This window comes from Melospiza melodia, unplaced genomic scaffold (genome assembly GCF_035770615.1).
Source record: "Melospiza melodia melodia isolate bMelMel2 unplaced genomic scaffold, bMelMel2.pri scaffold_35, whole genome shotgun sequence".
Lineage (NCBI taxonomy): Eukaryota > Metazoa > Chordata > Aves > Passeriformes > Passerellidae > Melospiza > Melospiza melodia.
Window position 1 is genome coordinate 6,034,006 of NW_026948670.1, and position 18,660 is coordinate 6,052,665.

General features: G+C 50.2%; 1 protein-coding gene across 1 annotated transcript; it reads left to right on the plus strand.

Moving 5' to 3' along the window:
- Window positions 1-8,284: 8,284 nt before the first annotated feature.
- Window positions 8,285-8,563, plus strand: LOC134434405 (olfactory receptor 14I1-like; the record flags this gene model as incomplete). Its single annotated transcript, XM_063183066.1, has 1 exon — window positions 8,285-8,563. A coding segment is annotated over one exon (279 nt), but the record flags the coding sequence as incomplete, so codon positions are not given.
- Window positions 8,564-18,660: the final 10,097 nt, after the last annotated feature.

Consider the following 18,660-nt stretch of genomic DNA (forward strand, 5'->3'; position numbering starts at 1 on the left):
GAAATATGACTAAAATCAAAGAAATTGATCAAATATGTCAATCCATCACTCAACAGTTACTTCAGCAGGAATTTATGGTTTTGGGACATATTCTAGAAGATTTCTGCGTTCTTGGGGGATTTCAGGAAGTGTTCTCCATATCTTTGTACTCCAAAAGTCAAGATGGATTGATCTGTCATCTCAAAATGACTCAGTCCCGCTGAAAATACCTCAATCTTACCCTCAAGGGGCTCAATCCCACCTCAAACTGGCTTGTTCCAACAGCAAAAAAATTCAGTCCCATGACAAAATTACTCAGTTCCTCAGCCTCCAGGGTGAGATGGGGTCGGAAGGAGATTGGGAGAAGTGGGATCCAAATTTGAGGGTGTGGGATCAGGATTGTGTAGATCTGGGTGTGTGGCATGTATTTTGATAGTAAATAAAACTTTCAGAACTATTGATTTCTGTCCCATTCATTTTCCATCAGCTTCGCTTTGTTTTTCAGAGTGCCCCCTTCTCAGCTTATTGTGTTTGTGTTCTCCTTTCTCTCCTGCCTCTCTTTGCCTGCCTTATTTCTCTCTCAGTGTCTCCCTTGACCCAGGGCAGCCCACACCAAAGATTCTGCCCTGATTTAATTCCCAATCCAGGAGTTACAACAACCATGGGTGAAGTTATGAAGGCTGGCAGTAAAATGTCACTGTAAGATCTTGCTCCACTTGGCTTTTGGCTCCTTCTTTAGAGCATTGCCTTCCAGGGAAGGAACATCTTTTCCTGGCTGGGAATGTGTGCCCTGGATCCCAGAGGGGCATTCCTGAGGCTCACCAGGATGCTGCTCCTGCTGTGCCTCCCAAGGAGCTGTGCAGGGCCAGGGGACAAGGTCCAGCAGCTCTGTTGCTTCTGCAGTGCCACAAGGGCCCCTGGTTCCATGAGTTTCCCTACTGTCAACAGTGGTTCCTTGGCTCCCATGATGCCCTGCTGTTGTGTCACCATGCATATTTGGTGCCACGAAGTTCTTCAGTGTCACAATGGCCTCCCTGACTCCATGAGCTTCCACAGTGGCCAAATAGACTCCTTGGAGATGGGCAGTGTTACCATGGACCATCGGCTCCATGCAGCCCCGCTGGGTCACCATGGACTCCTTGGTTCCATGAAATTCTGGGGTTGTCTCCATGGTCTCCTTGGATCCATCGTGTCACAATGGACCACTGGATCCACATGGCCCTGCTGTGTCACTGTGTCACCACGGCTCCTTGATTCCATGGAACCCCATGGTCACAATTGACTCCTTGCTTCCACGTCACCCCCTCAGTGTCAAAATGGCCCCTTCGTTCCATGAGGAACACACAAGTTTTGTAGAAACATTGATCAGATCCTGCTGAACACACCTGGGAACATCTGTTTGCATTCCAAAGAGAGGTTAAAGGTGAGGATAGCACCAGCAACTTCCATCTGCAACAGAGATCCAGGGAAAATACAGGGACAGAGAATTCAGCTGCAAGACTCAGAGAATTCTGCTTCCAGAAATCCTTTCTGCTCACACTGTCCTTTGCAGAAAGCTGAGACCATTCCAGGCAGCGTAGACTGACCAAGTGGTTCCTGAGGTGGGTTTGTTTTAGAAACCCATTCAGGCTTTTGTATTTGTTCTGGTTTGAAAGCAAAACCAGAGAGAGACTCCAAGTCAGAAATACAATTTATTAGGAAAAGGAAAAAAAACCCCCAAAATACATGCAATAATATAAAAGAAAAAGCACTGATAAAGTCAGAATAGAACCTTACACCCTGTTGGTCAGGGTGTTGGTAACAGTCCAGTTGGAATGGTGACTGCACTCCTGCTGGAGTGGAAGATGTTGTTTTGTTGGAACAGTGATCCTGTAGTAGGTTGTAGCTTTCTTCTGAAGATCCAGTGGAAAAGGCAGCTGTTCCTCTGGGAAATCCAGTGGAAAGGCAGCTTGTTTTGTCCCAAACCCTAGATTATATCCAGGTGGGGATGCTTAGCCCCTCCCCCCTGGGTAGAGCATCTCACAATGGGCTGATATCATTCTATGAGTCGTGAGGTGGGTCCATTAAACAGAAATGGCTTCTGGAGGGAGTTATCTCTGAGTCATGTGGCAAGGCATTGATGGGCTCATTAACAGGAGAGAAGGAAAAAACAATGCCCCTCCTGGTTTCAACAGCTCTTGGGGATTGGAATAGAATATATATTTATATTGTAATCTAGGACATCTATCACTGCTGGAAGGGTGGGACAGAATAACTTCATCTTTGGTGTCATCACTCGGGATTGTTCCATGCTCTTCCTGGAGTTTCCTGAGGGCTGGTAGCATTGGCTTCAGGAACAGTTTTGGCAATGGCTGTGGAAATGAGGGCTTGGTGGAAAAAGAGAAAGGTTATAATTCTTTTATTTACAGTCTTTTGCCACATGTCCAGGTTTCCTGCAGTTATAACAGTTTCCACTGCCTTAATTACATTTTGTATTGTGAGGAAGCACGTTTCCTGCAACCAGCACTTCCATTGTGCCCTGGCCTGCAGCCTTGGCTAGGCTGGAGTCACGGTCTGAGACCGCGTGGCAAATGCAAGCATCAACCATCTCAGCGATGGTTAACTCAGGGGCAAGGGGGAGGGCTTCCTTCCAGCTGGCCCCACATCCAGTTCTGATGACATGGGAACTGGAAGAGGCTGGACTGGAGAAGGGGCCTGGAAGTGGAGAGGTGGAGACCACGCAGGGGAGGAGCTTTCTGATGACAGGGGACGGACCTGACATGGGGGCGGAACTTGGCGTCAAGGTGGGGCCGTGGGGCCTGTCACATGGGAGGCACCCAGAGCAAAGTCAGGAAATGGGGATGAAGGCGGGAGGGAATCTTCTCTCTCACAGGAGTATTGCCATCTTGTGATTTATAGAAAGGGTGGATTAGGAGATGAAGGAATGTGGGCAAGGGAAGATCTCAGTGTGGCATGGCCATGACCATGCTGAGGAGAGGACAGAAAAGGAGGGACAACGGCAGGTGGCAGATGGCTTTTCTGTGCCAAAGGGCGGGCTCCATCTCCCGTCCTGTTCTCAGGGAACATGGGTTTGGGAACGTGGAGGGCGGGTTGAATAAACCAGGACAAAGTGTTGGAACCATAAACTCATTAAATGATTCTATAAATTGAATGAAACAACAGATACAATTTCCCAACTTTTAAAACCCCTTGTGTTTGTAAAATATAAAGATTTTCCCTGACAGCATCCCAAAACGGTAACTGATAGATAGAATCAACAGAGATATCAGAAAGCTCCTCAAATAACCATGAACAATACCTTTTAAACTCCCGTCAGAAAATTAACTCCCCTCTAAATTTAAAACTCTCCAAAACTTAACAACAAAAACATCCTTTTCAGCTTGGGACTGAGTATTTCCCATAGCTGCCCCCAATGGAAGAGGGAATGCCCACCAACAGGAACAGAAAATCAAAAGCCCAAAAACCCCTGGCAGGTCTCTGCCACTCAGTCACTCACTCTCAGTCTCACAGGCACAATCTTCAGCCAAAGTGGTGCTTGTGGGACTGTCAGCTAAGCTGGTCCCACAGATGTTGAGGGGATTGTCAACTTCCACTTCAGTGAGATTTGATAAAACTCAAGTCTCACTTTGGTTTTGCGGCTGACCCGAAGGGGTACAGCTTTAAGCGATATCTGGCTGGCAGGGTGTCGTGGGTTGACAGCCTTTATCCCAATATCGTGTGTTGTGTCTGGCAGCTGTGCCTTTTCTCTCTTCCCCCCCCCCCGGCCGTCTTGCTGCGGCGGGGCGGGGAAGAGAGGGGGGGAGTGTTTGACCAGGCCTTTTTGGCTTTTGGCTTTTTGCTGCTTGGCTTGGCTAGCCGCTTTGCTTGCTTGCTTTCTGCTTTTTGCGCTGTTTTTTTTTCTTTTCTTTTGTTCCCTCTTTCTTACCCTCCCCTGAAGATACTGGACCGGTTCCGGACCTGACCTGAGACGTCCAGGACACCTGGAGCTTGCAAGAGAAGCTTGACGCCCTCACCATACACAGTCTGTTTCTTTCCTTTTCTTGTGTTGGGGAGTGTTCTTTTGTTACTTGTAAATAAATAGGTTTTGTTTTCCACTTTGCTCCTCCGAGAAATTCCTTCCCGAACCCGGTGTTGGGGGAGGGGTGGTTGGAGGTTTGTTTTGTTTTGGGGGGCTCCCTTTTGGAGATTTCCCCTAATTTGTCCTAAACCAGGACACAGGGTCACCACTGGAGATGCTCACAGGGACCTCAATGAATCTGGTCCCTGTTCAGGTGCCATGTGTAGCATCATGGCTCTACTGAGGCCCTTGGAACATCCAGCATTCATGAGTCCAAAGCTCACTGCTACCTTAGAAAGCTGACAGAACAGGCAGGATGGGTCATATGATCTCCTCCAATGAACTGGGTTTATTGGTACAGGAACAGGCTACACAGCTGAACAGGGTCCAGGGACGAAGACAGGGTGTAGGCTGAGGGAACGGGGCCTTATATGGGGTTGTGAGGGGGGAGCTGAGGGTCAGGGTCCAATAGATATGGGGGAAAATGGTGCAGAGGAGGCGTCAAAGGTCAGGTCAGCCAATAGGGAAACAGAGGTGAAGGAATGCAGCAAAATAGGGCCAATGGAGGGACAGAGATAGAAGAACATTCTAGGACTAAACAAACGTGGGCAATAGGAGCTGAACTAGGGTAATGAGACCAATGGGCCAACGGGGTAACATAACGTGACATAAATCAGCATGTGCCTGCAAAGATCTATGAGAGAAGAAAGCATCTCACCCTAACCTGGAAGCCTATTCCTCTTAACTGGAACCAGTTCTCCATGTCTGGGGGATTGAGACTCTGATGGTAGGCCTCTGGGCACCCACATACCTTCACAGCTGGGCCAGGGCAGGTCTGGAGTGATCTTGGTGGCACGTGGGTTTGGTAAACACATGAGGAGGGTGTCTGTATTCAATGGAGAACTCAGGAGTTTTAGAATACTAAAATAAAAAAAGAAAACACCTCTTTGCTTGAGTGCAGCCAGTTCTCCAAGCAAAGCTGGCACCAAGTGACAGAGGAGGAACAGGATGGGGTTGGTGAATGTGGAGTAAGGTGGTCCACACAGGGTCAGACTTCAAGGGTCTGATCAGGCCAGACCACTTGAGGAGAGTCCCTACGTCACTATCAGTCACTGATTGCTGCGATTACCTCTGCTCTAAAGAGAACAACATACCTTTAAAACAGGAATGTGGATTTATTAGAAGCTCTTAGAAATATTTCTGCACAACTATGTAAGAAGAAATTCTTAGTGATTTGCACAACAGAAGATGGAAATCAAGGCAGAGACATGGTTTGTCAGGACCTGTCTGATCCTAATGAGCCCCATGGTACATTTGGAGCTGAACCCTGGAACCTCAGGGCCTGAGAGGAGAATGCACAAACCTTTCCAGGAGTCAAAGTCAGAGGAAAAACTCAAACGGTCTCAAAGCATGAATGGGTCCCACTGAGGTACATCCCAACACAGGCTCTTCATGGACTCCTTGGAGAATTGGAGGCCAGGATGGCACAAAAACTTCTCAGAGACTCAGTGTGGAAAGGAAAATCCAAAGTACCTTAAAAACCTTGAGTATCTCAAGGTATTAATGAGCTCCACTGAATGTCAGTACAAAGCTCTCAAGGGTCATTAAAGCAGATAATTGGAGTCATGATTGCACAAACCTCTCACTGAGTCTGTATCAAAAGGGAAACGCCAAGTACCTTAAAATACCTGAAGTACCCTGAAGCATTAATGAGCCCTACTGAGTGTTGTTACTGACAAAGCCTCTCCAGGGACTAATTACAGCAGATAATTGGAGGCAAAGATAGCAAAAACCTCTCAGACACTCCAAGGCAAAAGCAAAACCCAAAGTCCTTTGAAAAACCTGCAGTCCCTGCAGGGAGCATTAAGGAGCTCCCAGGGGCATTCCTGAGCAAGGTTTCCCCGGGACTCCTTCCAGCAGATCCTTGAGGCCACTGGGATGTGGGCTAGGGAGGGATGCTGAGGGCAGGACAAGTGGCTGACAGTGCCCAGCCTGGCTGGGGCTGTGCCAGGACGCCCCAGGGCCTCAGGACAAGGTGTCTCCTCCCAGCCCTTGGTTCCCCAGGACATCAAGACTTGGCTTCTCTTTGTCCCCACGTGTCAGCACTGCCCCCAGTTCTCTGCTCTGCCTGGGGTCTGGGGACACTTTCTCAGTCATGTCCCTCAGTGGGACCCATTAAAAGTCCAAGAAACTTTGGAGTTGGATTCTGACTTGGAGTTCTGGAGAGGTTTTTTCAGCTCCCTCTCAGGGACTGATGTTCAGGGCCTGAGCACAAAGCCCCAGAGGCTCATTAACGTCCTTGTGCTTTGTCTGTGCTGCTGAGCTGAGCCTGGCACAGAGGCAGCTCCTGGTAACCAAAAAGAGCTTCAAAAGCACATTTCTCTTGATGGGCAGCTCTTCTCCCAGCCCAGCAGGGCTGGGGTACTGCCTGCAGCCACTCCGGGCCCAGCACAGAGGCACAGAGAGCTTCAATCAGTCAGGGCTGGGAAGGTGCTGAGAATTGCCTGGGGCAGAATCACTGCCAGCCCTTGGCACAGGAACCTCTGGCTGCAGGACAATGCAGCTGCAGCTCCTGGAATGATCTCCTATAGCTGGAACATCCCAATGCCTACAGACTCTGTGAGTACAACTCTGGATGTTTCTGGTGCAGGGGAGGTGAAATGCTCATGAAGCTAAGACATGCTTAAGGGTTCTAATAAGTCATAGAATATTTCCAAGACAAGCTTTTTAATAAAAGTGAGGAAATTTACAAAGAGTTCAAGTATTCAGTTTCCTAATATTGGAGAATGTCAGGAAGGAAGGGTTAAATATTAAAGATAGTATGAATTGCTAATCATTATGTTCTTCAAGTCTCTGAGATATCCGAACTGTTGGTTTTAGCGATCAATAGATTCACAGGAGATCCCTAAAGTGCTTTCAGCCACTCTGCCCAGGGACAGCACCAGCATCACCTTTGCTGGACCCATCAGGCTCAGTCTGAGCTGTCCTTTCTCCCACCTGCAAACAGAACCTGCCCCAGCCAGTGCCCTGCAAGCAGCCAGGGTTCTGTCAGGCTAAGGAGAGTGCACAGAGATTTGGGATCTGTGAGTGCTGGCAGGGAGAGATCAGGCACAGGGAAACACCTGCAGGAGGGAAATCTGCAGGAAGCAGAGAGAAGATCAGGCAAGGAGAGAAAACAAAACCCAGAATTGCTGTGGCAGGGAGAGTTTAGAGATGTCCACAGGATCCCCTCCAGTGCAGGCCCCTCCCTCTGAACAAGCCCCCTCCCTCCTGTGCTCCAGCCCAGCCTCTGCCCTCAGGGCCAGGGCTCCAAGGTGTGCAGTCCCTCCAGTGCAGGCAGAGCTGCAGCAGATCCGTGGGGCAGCTCTGCAGCCCCGGGCCCAGTTCCCTCTGCAGAGCACAGGGCTGGGAGCAGCTGCCCGGCCTGGGGGCTCTGGAGGGGGCACAGCTGGCTCAGGGTGATGCTGTCCCCAGTGCCCGGCTCTGGGCAATGCTGTCAGTGCCGCCAGGGAAGGAGCTGCATCTCCCTTCGTCCAACGCCATCATAAGGACACTTGGTGGTCTCCCTGAGATTTCAGTCCAAGCTGGGAGCTCCAATCCAGGGTGCAAACCTGTCCCAGAGCATCTCTGAATTGTATAATTGATGGGGAAATCAGAGGTGTTCTGACACTGAAAATGCTGCTATTGGGTTGGTGAAATGAGCAATGTGACTCCTTGGCTACAAATGTGGAGCTGGGCTGTGGTGGATCCATCTGCTCTCAGCAGTACCTGGGGGTTTTTAAGAGAAATGTGGGAGTGTGAACACCCTACATTTGAGAAAACTGAAAGTTCACAGAAACTCCAAACAGAATGAAGGGACAGACCATCTCCCCTAAATCTCCACTCATCATCTTGCCTTATGGAACTCACTCTCATCTACTGGAGGGCAGAAATAATGCTGATGGTTGCAGATATCCAAGAATACCAGGAGAGACATGGGGGGAGCTTATAAAGAAAACTTCAAAACTCTTAAACACAAAACCATGTCCATGTATGTTACAGAGGATGGTATATGGGAAATGGCTTTGATTTTGGATACAAATATCCTCTAACACTTCACTTTCCTTTTCTCCATGAACAGGTCCCCACGTGCAGCACCAGCAAATGTCCAACAGCAGCTCCATCAGGCACTTCCTCCTGCTGGCATTGGCAGACACGCGGCAGCTGCAGCTCCTGCACTTCTGCCTCTTGCTGGGCATCTCCCTGGCTGCCCTCCTGGGCAACGGCCTCATCATCAGCGCCGTAGCCTGCGGCCACCACCTGCACACGCCCATGTTCTTCTTCCTGCTCAACCTGGCCCTCAGCGACCTGGGCTCCATCTGCACCACTGTCCCCAAAGCCGTGCACAATTCCCTCTGGGACACCAGGAACATCTCCTACACAGGATGTGCTGCTCAGCTCTTTTTTTTTGTTTTCTTCATCTCAGCAGAGTATTTCCTCTTGACCATCATGTGCTACGACCGCTACGTGTCCATCTGCAAACCCCTGCACTATGGGACGCTCCTGGGCAGCAGAGCTTGTGCCCACATGGCAGCAGCTGCCTGGGCCAGTGCCTTTCTCTATTCACTGCTACACACGGCCAGTACCTTTTCCCTGCCCCTGTGCCATGGCAATGCCCTGGGCCAGTTCTTCTGTGAAATCCCACAGATCCTCAAGCTCTCCTGCTCCAAATCCTACCACAGGGAATTTGGACTCATTACAGTTAGTGTCTGTTTGGTGTTTGGTTGTTTTGTGTTCATTGTTTTCTCCTATGTGCATATCTTCAGGGTTGTGCTGAGGGTCCCCTCTGAGCAGGGACAGCACAAAGCCTTTTCCACATGCCTCCCTCACCTGGCTGTGGTCTCCGTGTTCATCAGCACTGCAGTGTTTGAAAACCTGAAGCCCCCTTCCCTGTCCTCCCCATCCCTGGATCTGGCAATGTCAGTTCTGTACTCAGTGGTGCCTCCAGCCCTGAACCCCCTCATCTACAGCCTGAGGAACCAGGAGCTCAAGGCTGCAGTGAGGAGACTGATGACTGGATGCTTTCAGGAACATTAAACTGCTGCGCAATTTCTGCAAAACACTTGTAATAAAACTAGCTTTTGATACTTCTTGTTGGTTTCATTTTGGAGATTATTTTCCTTTGTTTTAGTTTTTTCATATTGTCCACAAAGAAATGTCATTTCTTGTGCCATTTCTCATTTTGTTTCTCTCCACTTCCATGTGGCCACAGACTGTGTTAAAGAGGGGCTGCGCACTTGGCGGCTTTAAAGGAACTAAAGGACCTCCCAGCAGAATTTTCTGCAGAGATGCCCTTTTGTTGCCTTCTCTGGAGCTGCAGCAGCAATGTCTGTGTGCAGAGATGGGGGTAGATCAGTGGTGGCACAGCAGCTCTGCTTCTGCTGGCCACACCATTCCTGAGCCAGGCCAGGAGCCATTGGCCTTCTTGGCCACCTGTGCACATGGCTGGCTCATGTCCAGCCTGCTGTCCATCAGTCCCTGCAGGTCCCTTTCTGCCTGGCTGCTGTCCAGCCTCTCTGTCCCCAGCCTGTAATGCTGCAAGGGTTGCTGTGGCCAAAGTGCAGGACCCAGCACTTGGATTTGTTAAACCTCACCTTGTTGGATTTTGGCCCTGGATGCAGCCTGTCCAGGGCCCTGTGCAGGGCCCCCCTACCCTCCAGCAGATCCACACTCAAACCCAGCTTGGTGTCATCTGCCAAGATTTCCTTGGTTCCATGGAGCCCCTCAGTGTCACAATGGCCTCTTGGTTACACCAGGCCCTGCACTGTCACACTGGTCTCCTTTGTTCCATGGGGCGCCCAAATGTGACAATGGTCTCCTTGGTTCCATGGGGCTTCACAGTGTCACAGTGTTCTCATTGGTGCTGCTTTTTCACAGTGGCCTCTTGGTTCCATGGGGCCCCAGACTGTCACAATGGCCCCATGGTCACGTGAGGTCCTACACTGTCACCATGGTGTCTGTGGTTCCACAAGTCCCCTCAGTATCACAATGAACTCCTTGTTTCCACAAGGCCCCACTGTGTCACAATGTTCTTCCAGATCCCTTGAGGCCTCATAACGTCACAGTGGTCCTTTGGTTACACAGGATCCTGCAGTGTCACAATGTCCCCTTGGTTCCATGAGGCCCCGCAGTGTCAGAACGGCCCCTTGGATCCACTGGGCCCTGGAGTCTCCCAATGGTCTCTTTGGTTTTGCAGTGTCAAAATGGTGAAACCCTTTGGTTACACAAGGTTCTGCAGTGTCACAACGGCCTCTGTGGGACCACAAGGACGCAGAGTGTCACGGTGCACTCCCTGGGTCCTTTTGGCCCCAGAGCACCACAGTGGACCCCTGGTTCTGTGGTGCTGCATGGTGTCACCATGGTCCTCTTAGTTCCATGAGGCCCTGAAGTGTCCCAATGGCCCCAGAGTGTCCCAATCATCATAGAATGACAGAATAGATTAGGCTGGAAAAGACCTTTGGGATCATCATGTCCAACCAATGCCCTAATACTGCCTTGTAACACAGACCATGCCACTAAGTGACACTGGAGAGGGACAGGGACTCTGCCACCTCCCCCCTGGCCAGCCCATTCCAATGCCCACTCATCCTTTCTGTGAAGAACTTCTTCCTATTGTCCAGCCTAAACTTCCCCTGGTGCAGCTTAAGGCTGTGTCTTCTTGTCCTGCCCTCCAGCAGATCCACACTCACACCCAGCTTGGTGCCATCTGCAATTTGTGAATGGTGGACATGATCCACTCACCCAGATGATCAGTGAAGATGTTAAACACGACTGGGCCCAGCACAGATCCCTGGGGGACACCACCAGTGCCTGGACACCAGCTGGGTGCAGAACCAACCCAACCGCTCTCTGAGCCCAGCCTCCAGCCAGCTCTTAAATCTCCCAGCGAGGAGGGAACCTGCCCAAGCCATGGGCTGCAGCTTTTCCTGGGAATGCTGTCAGAGACAGAGTCAAAGGCTTTGCTGAAATCCAGGCACACAACATCCACAGCCTTTCCTGCATCCACAGGCGGGTCACCTGGTCATAAAGGGAGACCAGGTTGGTCAGGTAGGACCTGCCACCCCTAAATCCACACTGGCTGGCTCTGATCCCTCAGCCATCCTGTGGGTGCCCTGGGATGGCACTCAGGGTGATCTGTTCCATAACCTTGCTGGGCACCCAGGTCAGGCTGACAGGCCTGGAGTTCCCAATCTCCTCCTTCCAGCCCTTCTTGGGGATGGGCTCACACTGGCACCTCCAGTCCTCTGGGACCTCCCTGCTGAGCCAGCACTGATGGTAAATGATGGAGAGCAGCTTGGGGAGCTCATCCACCAGCTCCCTCATCCCCCTGGGATGGATCTAATCCGATCCCATACACCTGTGACCATCTGAGTGGCTCAGCAGGTCACCAACTGCTTCCTCCTGGATTACAGAGGGGGCTGTTCTGCTCCCTGTGCCCATCTACCAGCTCAGGAGAATACTTGTCCTAAGGACAGCCTGTCCTAATATTGAAAATTGAGACAAACAAGGTGTTAAGCAGTTCAGCCATTTCCTTATCTTTACTTACTATCTTCTCCACTGCATCCAATAAAGAGTAGAGGTTCTCCTTCGCCCTCCTTTTGCTAAAAAATTTTTATACAAACTTTTTTTTTTCTTTAAAGGATGGGTCAGCTTAAGTTTTGATTGAGCTTTCACCACTCTAATGTTCTTTCTGATAACCTAAAGACATCCTTAAAACTTCCTGCCGTGCCAGTCCTTTTTGCCCCTGAGTCCCCACAAAAGCTCCATGGGCAGCCAGGCCAGTAATTTTCCTCACTAGCTCATCTTTTGCCACACTGGGACAGGCTGCTCCTTCCCGCTTAAGATTACTTTCTAGAAATGTGTCCATCCTTCCTGGATCCCTTTGTTTTTAAGGGATGTTTCACTTAAAAAAAATCAGGACCTGATTTGGTACTCCCCAGATCAGCATCCTAAATAGGCCAAAGTCTGCCCTTCCTAATTCCAGTGCAGAAGTTTTGTTCCTGCCCCTCCTTCTTTCACAGAACATTGAAAACTTGATTATTTCATGGTCACTGTGCCCCAGGCAGCCTCTGAGCCCCACATCTGCCATCAGCCCTTCTCTGTTTGTGAACAGCAGCAGACAGAGCTTTCCTTGGAAGCGGGAGTGTTACCAAAAATTCAGTAAAATAGAAAACTCCTTAACCCCAATGTAGCATAAAGAAGCAGCATTCTTTATTCAGCTGGATGCACGGGGATAGCTTCTTCCAAAGCCGTGCATGCTGAGTACAGGAAAGTTTCTGTTTATATTCTGTATTTTGCACACATATTCATTGATTGTCCTGGACTAAACACACATATGATAATCATTTCCCCAAAATCATCCTCTCCCCTTTACCCATGTGTTCTTCTGTCCTGGGGGTCTCTGGTGGTCCCTGGTGCTCATTAACCCCAATGTTCCAGTGGGCCTGGCTGAGCTGGCAGGACACTCAGGATGGTGAATTTCCAGTTCCCTTCCCACACAATGGGCATTGTGTGCTTTCCACAGGCCTGGGGTTGTGGAGAACAAGCCCCAGGTGTCAGCTCACCTGGTGGAGACAATTTCTCATCTGCTAACATGAGGTCAAAGAATGGGCTGTGACATCACAGAGTGGGTTATGTGCGGTGCTCAAAAAGCCATTATAGACTGCCTCTGTGACATCACAGGGCAGGTATCTGACAGTCCAGAGCAGACTGACATAACAGAGTTTGTTGTGACATCCCAGAGGGGCTGTGTGACATCCCAGAGGGGCTGTGTCAGGTCACTGGGTTGGTCACTCCGCCCCAGCTCCCCCTCTCAGTTTCTCCCAACAAGTCCAATGCTGTTCATGCCCAGCAGGGTCCCCCGGGATCCCCCCGGCCCACCTGGAGCCACAGCCTCCACCATACAGGATCCACCCCAGAGCCTGACAGGGGACAAGGGGCCAGGGCTGTGTGACCAGGACATCAAGGACTGGGATTATCCAGGTCATTGTGGCCTGGTTTGGGTTGCCCAGGGCAGGAAAGATGTCTGGCAGCTGGAGCAGGGTCTGGGAAGGGCCTCCAAGGTGGGGCTGGAGCCCTTGGGCTGTGAGCAGAGGCTGAGGGAGCTGGGCTTGTCCAGCCTGGAGCAGGGAGGGCTGAGGGGCTCCTCATGCCAGCCTGGCAGTGCCAGCCAGGAGGGGATGGAGAACACAGAGCCAGGCTCTTCACTGGGGGGCTGGTGGGAGACAAAAGCCAATTGGTGGAAGGGGAAAGAGGGTAGACCAGCCAGGACAGGAGGAGATTAAATGAGTCAGGCTGGTTTCAGCATTTCCTCACCACCAAAAGCAGCCTGACCCCCTTCTCCATCCATCACTGACAGATTTGCAAATCAGGAATTGTTCTGAGCACTTTTGCTCCCACACCAGGACAAGTATGATGATACAAGAACTTAATTGTGTTTATATCTATCACAGAACCACGTTTCTCTGAAATTCATTTTAGTATGGAAATCACTTGTGGATGTCCAACTCATTAGATGATGCTGGGACTTTGGACATAGCTCAGGGAAGAGTGTGATTGTTAATAAATTGTGTCCTGTTCAACTATGGTCTGTGGGCCATGAAAAGAAACTTCCTCTGCCTCTGAGTCTCACCAGTTTCTGACCCCCAAAGGATACAAAACTGATGAGTTGCTCCTCCCTCCATAGCCAGAGCAGAGCTCCCTTGTCCCAGAGAGTCCCTGGCAATGCAGGGATGAAGGAAACAGGACAGGCTGTGGGGATCAGGGGCAGGGCACAGCCAGGGATTTGGGGTGGTTGTGAGCCCAGGGTAGGACCTTGCCCTTGGCCTTGGTGAACCTCATCCAATTGTCCTGAGCCCATGGCTCCAGCCTGGCCAGATCCCTCTGCAGAGCTTCCTGCCCTCCTGCACAGCCACACTGCCACCCAGCTTGGGCTCACCTGGGAACTGACTGAGGGTGCCCTCAATGGCCTCGTCCAGATCAGCAATAAAGAGATTTAACTGACCTGGCCCCAATCCTGAGCCCTGGGGACACCTCTGGATGTGACTTCATTTATCAGCTGCTCTGAGTGCCAGGGGATGGATGAGGGAACTGGTGGGGAGGGGGTAGGGAAAAAGTCTGATTGATTTTCAGCCATGAAGGGTGTTGATTTTCATATTTATTCAGGCTGCATTAGAAGGTTCAGAGGATCAACATCAATTTCACATTGCTTGTATCAGTCTATAAACCAGAAAAGCAAACAGGACAAACCAATTGTTTATTCATTTTTTTTAATGTAGTATATTCACTTTCATTAAACAACAGAAATCTGTCTAATTAACCACAGAAGAATATAAAGTTTTGAATTATTCCCAGGGGCTTTTCTTGTTTGGGTGGTTTTGCACTAATATTTATGAGCTTTTCTCACTGAATTCCTGAACTAAATGAAGAGATCCAGAAAGAAAAAACCTCTGGAGTAAGTAAATTCATCAGCAACCTCCAAGTGGCTGAGGATCCATCCCCATGAGAGCAGCAATGAACAGAAATGGGCACAGCTTTGGCATGGGCCCTGGGCCTGGAGCAGGAGCAGCTCTTGAGGGCCCCAAGGCTGCGGCTCTTGTGCTGCCCTGAGCAGATGGGATGGCAGCAGGGGCTGCAGAGCTCTCAGCACCTCAGCCCGAGGGGAGCAGGGCAGCCAGGGAGCCTCCTTTGGCCTTGGCCAAGCACCTTCCCCCATGGCTGGGGCTCAGTCCTGTGGCAGCTGCAGCTGCTGCTGTGCCCTTGCCAGGGGCTGAGGCCATGGGGCAGTGCGCAGAGCAGCCTGGCCTGAGCAGAGCTGTGGGGCCAGAGCCAGCTGGGCTGGTCTGGGGAGAGGCCCTTGGTGCTGCCCAGAGCTCAGGGCAGCTGGCAGAGCTTGCAGGGAGCTGGGCTGGGCTCAGAGAGCCTGGCCCAGAAACCATCAGTGTCCATCTCAGCCTGGCTGAGCGTGCAGGGGCAGGACTCAGGCCAGGCCTTGTGGGGCAGGGCCAGCGCCTGTGCAAGGCATTGCAAACAGGCAAGTGGCCCAGAGAGGAGGCTGCTGAGTGCCCTTGGTGGCATGGACAGAGCAGGGAGGGAGCCCACACATTTGTCAGCACCAGTCTCTGTCTCCAGCCCTTCGCAGGCCTGGCTGCTGAGGCCAGCTTTGGCCTGGGCTGAGTTTGGCTGTGGCCCAGCTCCATCCTCCTGTGGGGCTCAGGGCCTGTTCCCAGCTATGGCCAGCCTAGGTCGGCTTCTCTGCTCGCCCAGAGGCCAGCAGAGCCTGGGGCAGGGCTGTCTGTGCAGCCCCACAGGTGCCAAGGGCTCTGCAGGAGCTGGCAGAGGCTGTCCAGCAGGGAGGCCATGGGGCACAGAGCCCCAAGGCTGCTGTGGGCACCACGGCACAGGGGCCGTTCCCAGCCGCAATGCTCCTGGCCTGGGCTGGGCCTGCACAGGGGCTGGGCCACCATGGCTGGGCCAGCACAGGGCCACAAAGGGGTCACGCAGCCACTGCCGGGGCTGACAGCAAGGCCAGGCTCACACAAGCAATTGCTGAGCATGGCCTGCCCTGGCCAGGCCTGACTGTGCCAAAGGCAGAGCTCAGCTGCCCTTGGAGGCTGCAGCAACAGTCCAGAGCCCAAAGAGCCTCCATGGCTGTGCTGGAGACCAAGGCTGCAGGAGGGAAATGCAGGGCTGCTGCAGGATGGGGAGGAGATTGAATTCCAGCTCACACCTCAGCTCTCTGATGATCCCAGCACCATGCTGGGCCCTGTTTCAGATTGGAGCAGAGCAGATGTTGATGGGACAGGAGCCCTGCGGGGCTGTGAGGGACCTGCAGCCTGCAAGGTGCTCTGCTCTCCCTCAGGTGCTCTCTGAGAGATCCAATCCCAGCTGGGTACTTCAGGGCACAAGTGGCACTGCCTGTTCATGGGCACACAGCTGATGTCTGCCTGGAAAGGGGCAAAGGTTTTAATACCTGTTAAATTCATAATATACAAGCAAATTTTTATTATCTGACTCACTTTAGTACTTTTAAGGGATGGCATATTTTTCCTGCAAGAAACAGGAATTTGATGGATCTACTGGATTCTTCTACTGATGGCAGGAAAAAATATCAATCTTCTTCTCTACGTTAGCCACCAACATTCAGTTTAATATTTCATGATCCTCTTCCTTTAGATGTTTCCAGCTCTCATGTTTAAATTGCCATGTCTAAGGACGTCTCTTCACTTGACCAGCCGGATCTATGACCTTCCCATTGATCCCAGATTTCCTCCTCCAGATGCTCTCTGGTCATTCAAGTGCCTCTCAATTGACTGGTTTCTTACTTTGAGCTTCAGAGGTGTTGTCCAGTCTTTCTGCTGTTCAAACAAATATCACATTATACAACATTCAAATTGTCATTATATCTATCATAGAATTATGTTTTCTCATTTCTCTGTCTCAAACTGTTCCCATACAGAAATTCCCTGGGGATGGGGGACATGTCAGATGCTGCTGGGACATCACAGAGAGTTAAGGGAAGAGCTGTGATGGTTATTAAACTGTGCAAATGTTCAGCATTTTTTTGTTGGCAAGAAACCTTTCTGTGCCTCTGAATATCACCAGTACCTGACCCCAAAGGACACAAATCTGCTGAGTGGTGGTTCCCACTGCAGGGGCTGCACTTGGGCCTAGGCTCTGCACAGGAGAGCTCTTCATTCCCTTTCTCTCTTTTTCTCCTTCTGGGCATGGAGGGAGCTCCTGACTTCAGTGTGTGACTCGTGTGTGCAAAGAGCAAATCTGGGCAGAATCAAGGCAGGGAGGGTTTGGAGGGACCTTGGGATCTGTGCTGGGCACAGAAGGTGTTTTCCATTGTTCTGAGGCTGTCTGCTGTGGAAAGTGGATTTAATATCCATCAGAGGAATGACTTTTGCATTTGATGGAGCTGTGCCTTCCCTTGGCTTTGCTGGCTGTCAAGAAATGAACATCCCTCTGTGTCTCGGGCAGCTCCTTCTCCAAGGAAAGCAGGTGGGAGTTGGAGCCAAGGAGCTGAAAGCCGCAGGTGCAGCCTGGGCTGGAGGGAGCTCAGATTTGCACAAGGCTGATCTGAGTGCCAGGGCTTGGATGGGGGAGATGGTGGAGTGGGGGTAGGGACAGAGTCTGATTGATTGTCAGCCGTGAAGGGTCTTGATTTTCACATCTATTCCAACTTCATGAGGAGGTACTTGGATTCAGTGTCAATTAGAGATTGCTATTAACATTCCCCTGTTAATAAAATAAATAAAACAACCCTAAACAGGACCTAAAAAATGTTTTCTCACTGTCTTTTAAAATAAAACATATTCAGTTGAATGCACTTCTGAAATCTCTCTTATTAACCACACAAGATTTGGAAACTGAAATCAAATTATCCCCAGAGGCTTGGCTTGTTAAGGTGTTCTGAATGCTAATGAGCCCTGGGACACTGAATTCCTGCACTGAAGAGCTGAAGGCTGAACAAGCCTCTGGAGCAGGAAAATTCAGCAGCAGCCTCCAAGGTGCTGAGGATGTCAGCAGCCCCCACTGAGGCCATCCCTGCCCAGAGACCGTGGGGGAATGGGCAGACAAGGAGAGCATCCTTGGGGCTGGGGCAGCACAACTCAGAGGCAGCAGCGGCTCCAGCTGGGAAATGGAGTGTGGAATGTGGCTGGGAAAGCCCTGCCTGGGCTGGGCCAAGTAGGACACACAAGCCCTGACTCCCATCCCTCAAACAACTCTCTCAAGGAGACATTTAAAAGAAGTTACAATTTTTTGTGTTCTCTGAGTTCGACTCACTGGAGAAATACCAGCAAGAGATTCTCAGGAGCTCAAAACAACAAAACAGCCTTTACTGGGTACTTTAGAAAATCAGAGAAACTTTGGCAAATAGTTTATTATGACACTGTAGTGGTTTTGGTTTGTTAATTAACGATTTTTCTAGTCTTGAGATTTCTTAATTAACATATTGATGAGTGTGGTGGGTTTTATTGTCAATTAATTATTTATGTATTTATTTTGTTGTGAGATAGGAGCGCAAGAAAGGTAAATTAGGCTTAAAACATTTAAAGGGTAGAAAGAAAATTTTATTAAAAGTAACTAAAAGGAAAAAGGTAGTAAGAATTGAAATAAACTCTTTAGATCACCTTTTTTTTACAATGTTATTTTTACTGGCAATGTAAGGAAACAAAACCTAAAATTTCTAGTTATTTACTATTTTTAAAATAGTCCTGTTTTAGTTTACTTTGGGAGACAAGTTTTTCTTTTTATGGTTATGGAGATTCTTTTACAAGAGGAAAAATTAGCAGTTTTGTGGTTATTAATTTTGTCACGGATAACAGTGGTCTGGAGGACTTTGTTATTGTTGTGATAAATAGGTATGATTCGTGCTGATAAAAATTGAAACAGTAATCAATATTGATACAGTAATTAATATCTGGGAATAATAAAACAGTTAAAAGTAGTAATGCCAAAGTAGAGGGGGAGAGGAGGGCGCCCACCACCCCCCCCTCCCAGCAGATGTTCACAAGGACAGGAGGAAAGAAGCTGAAGATACAGTTGCCAAAAATGAGCAGAAAGGAAGCAAAATCTGG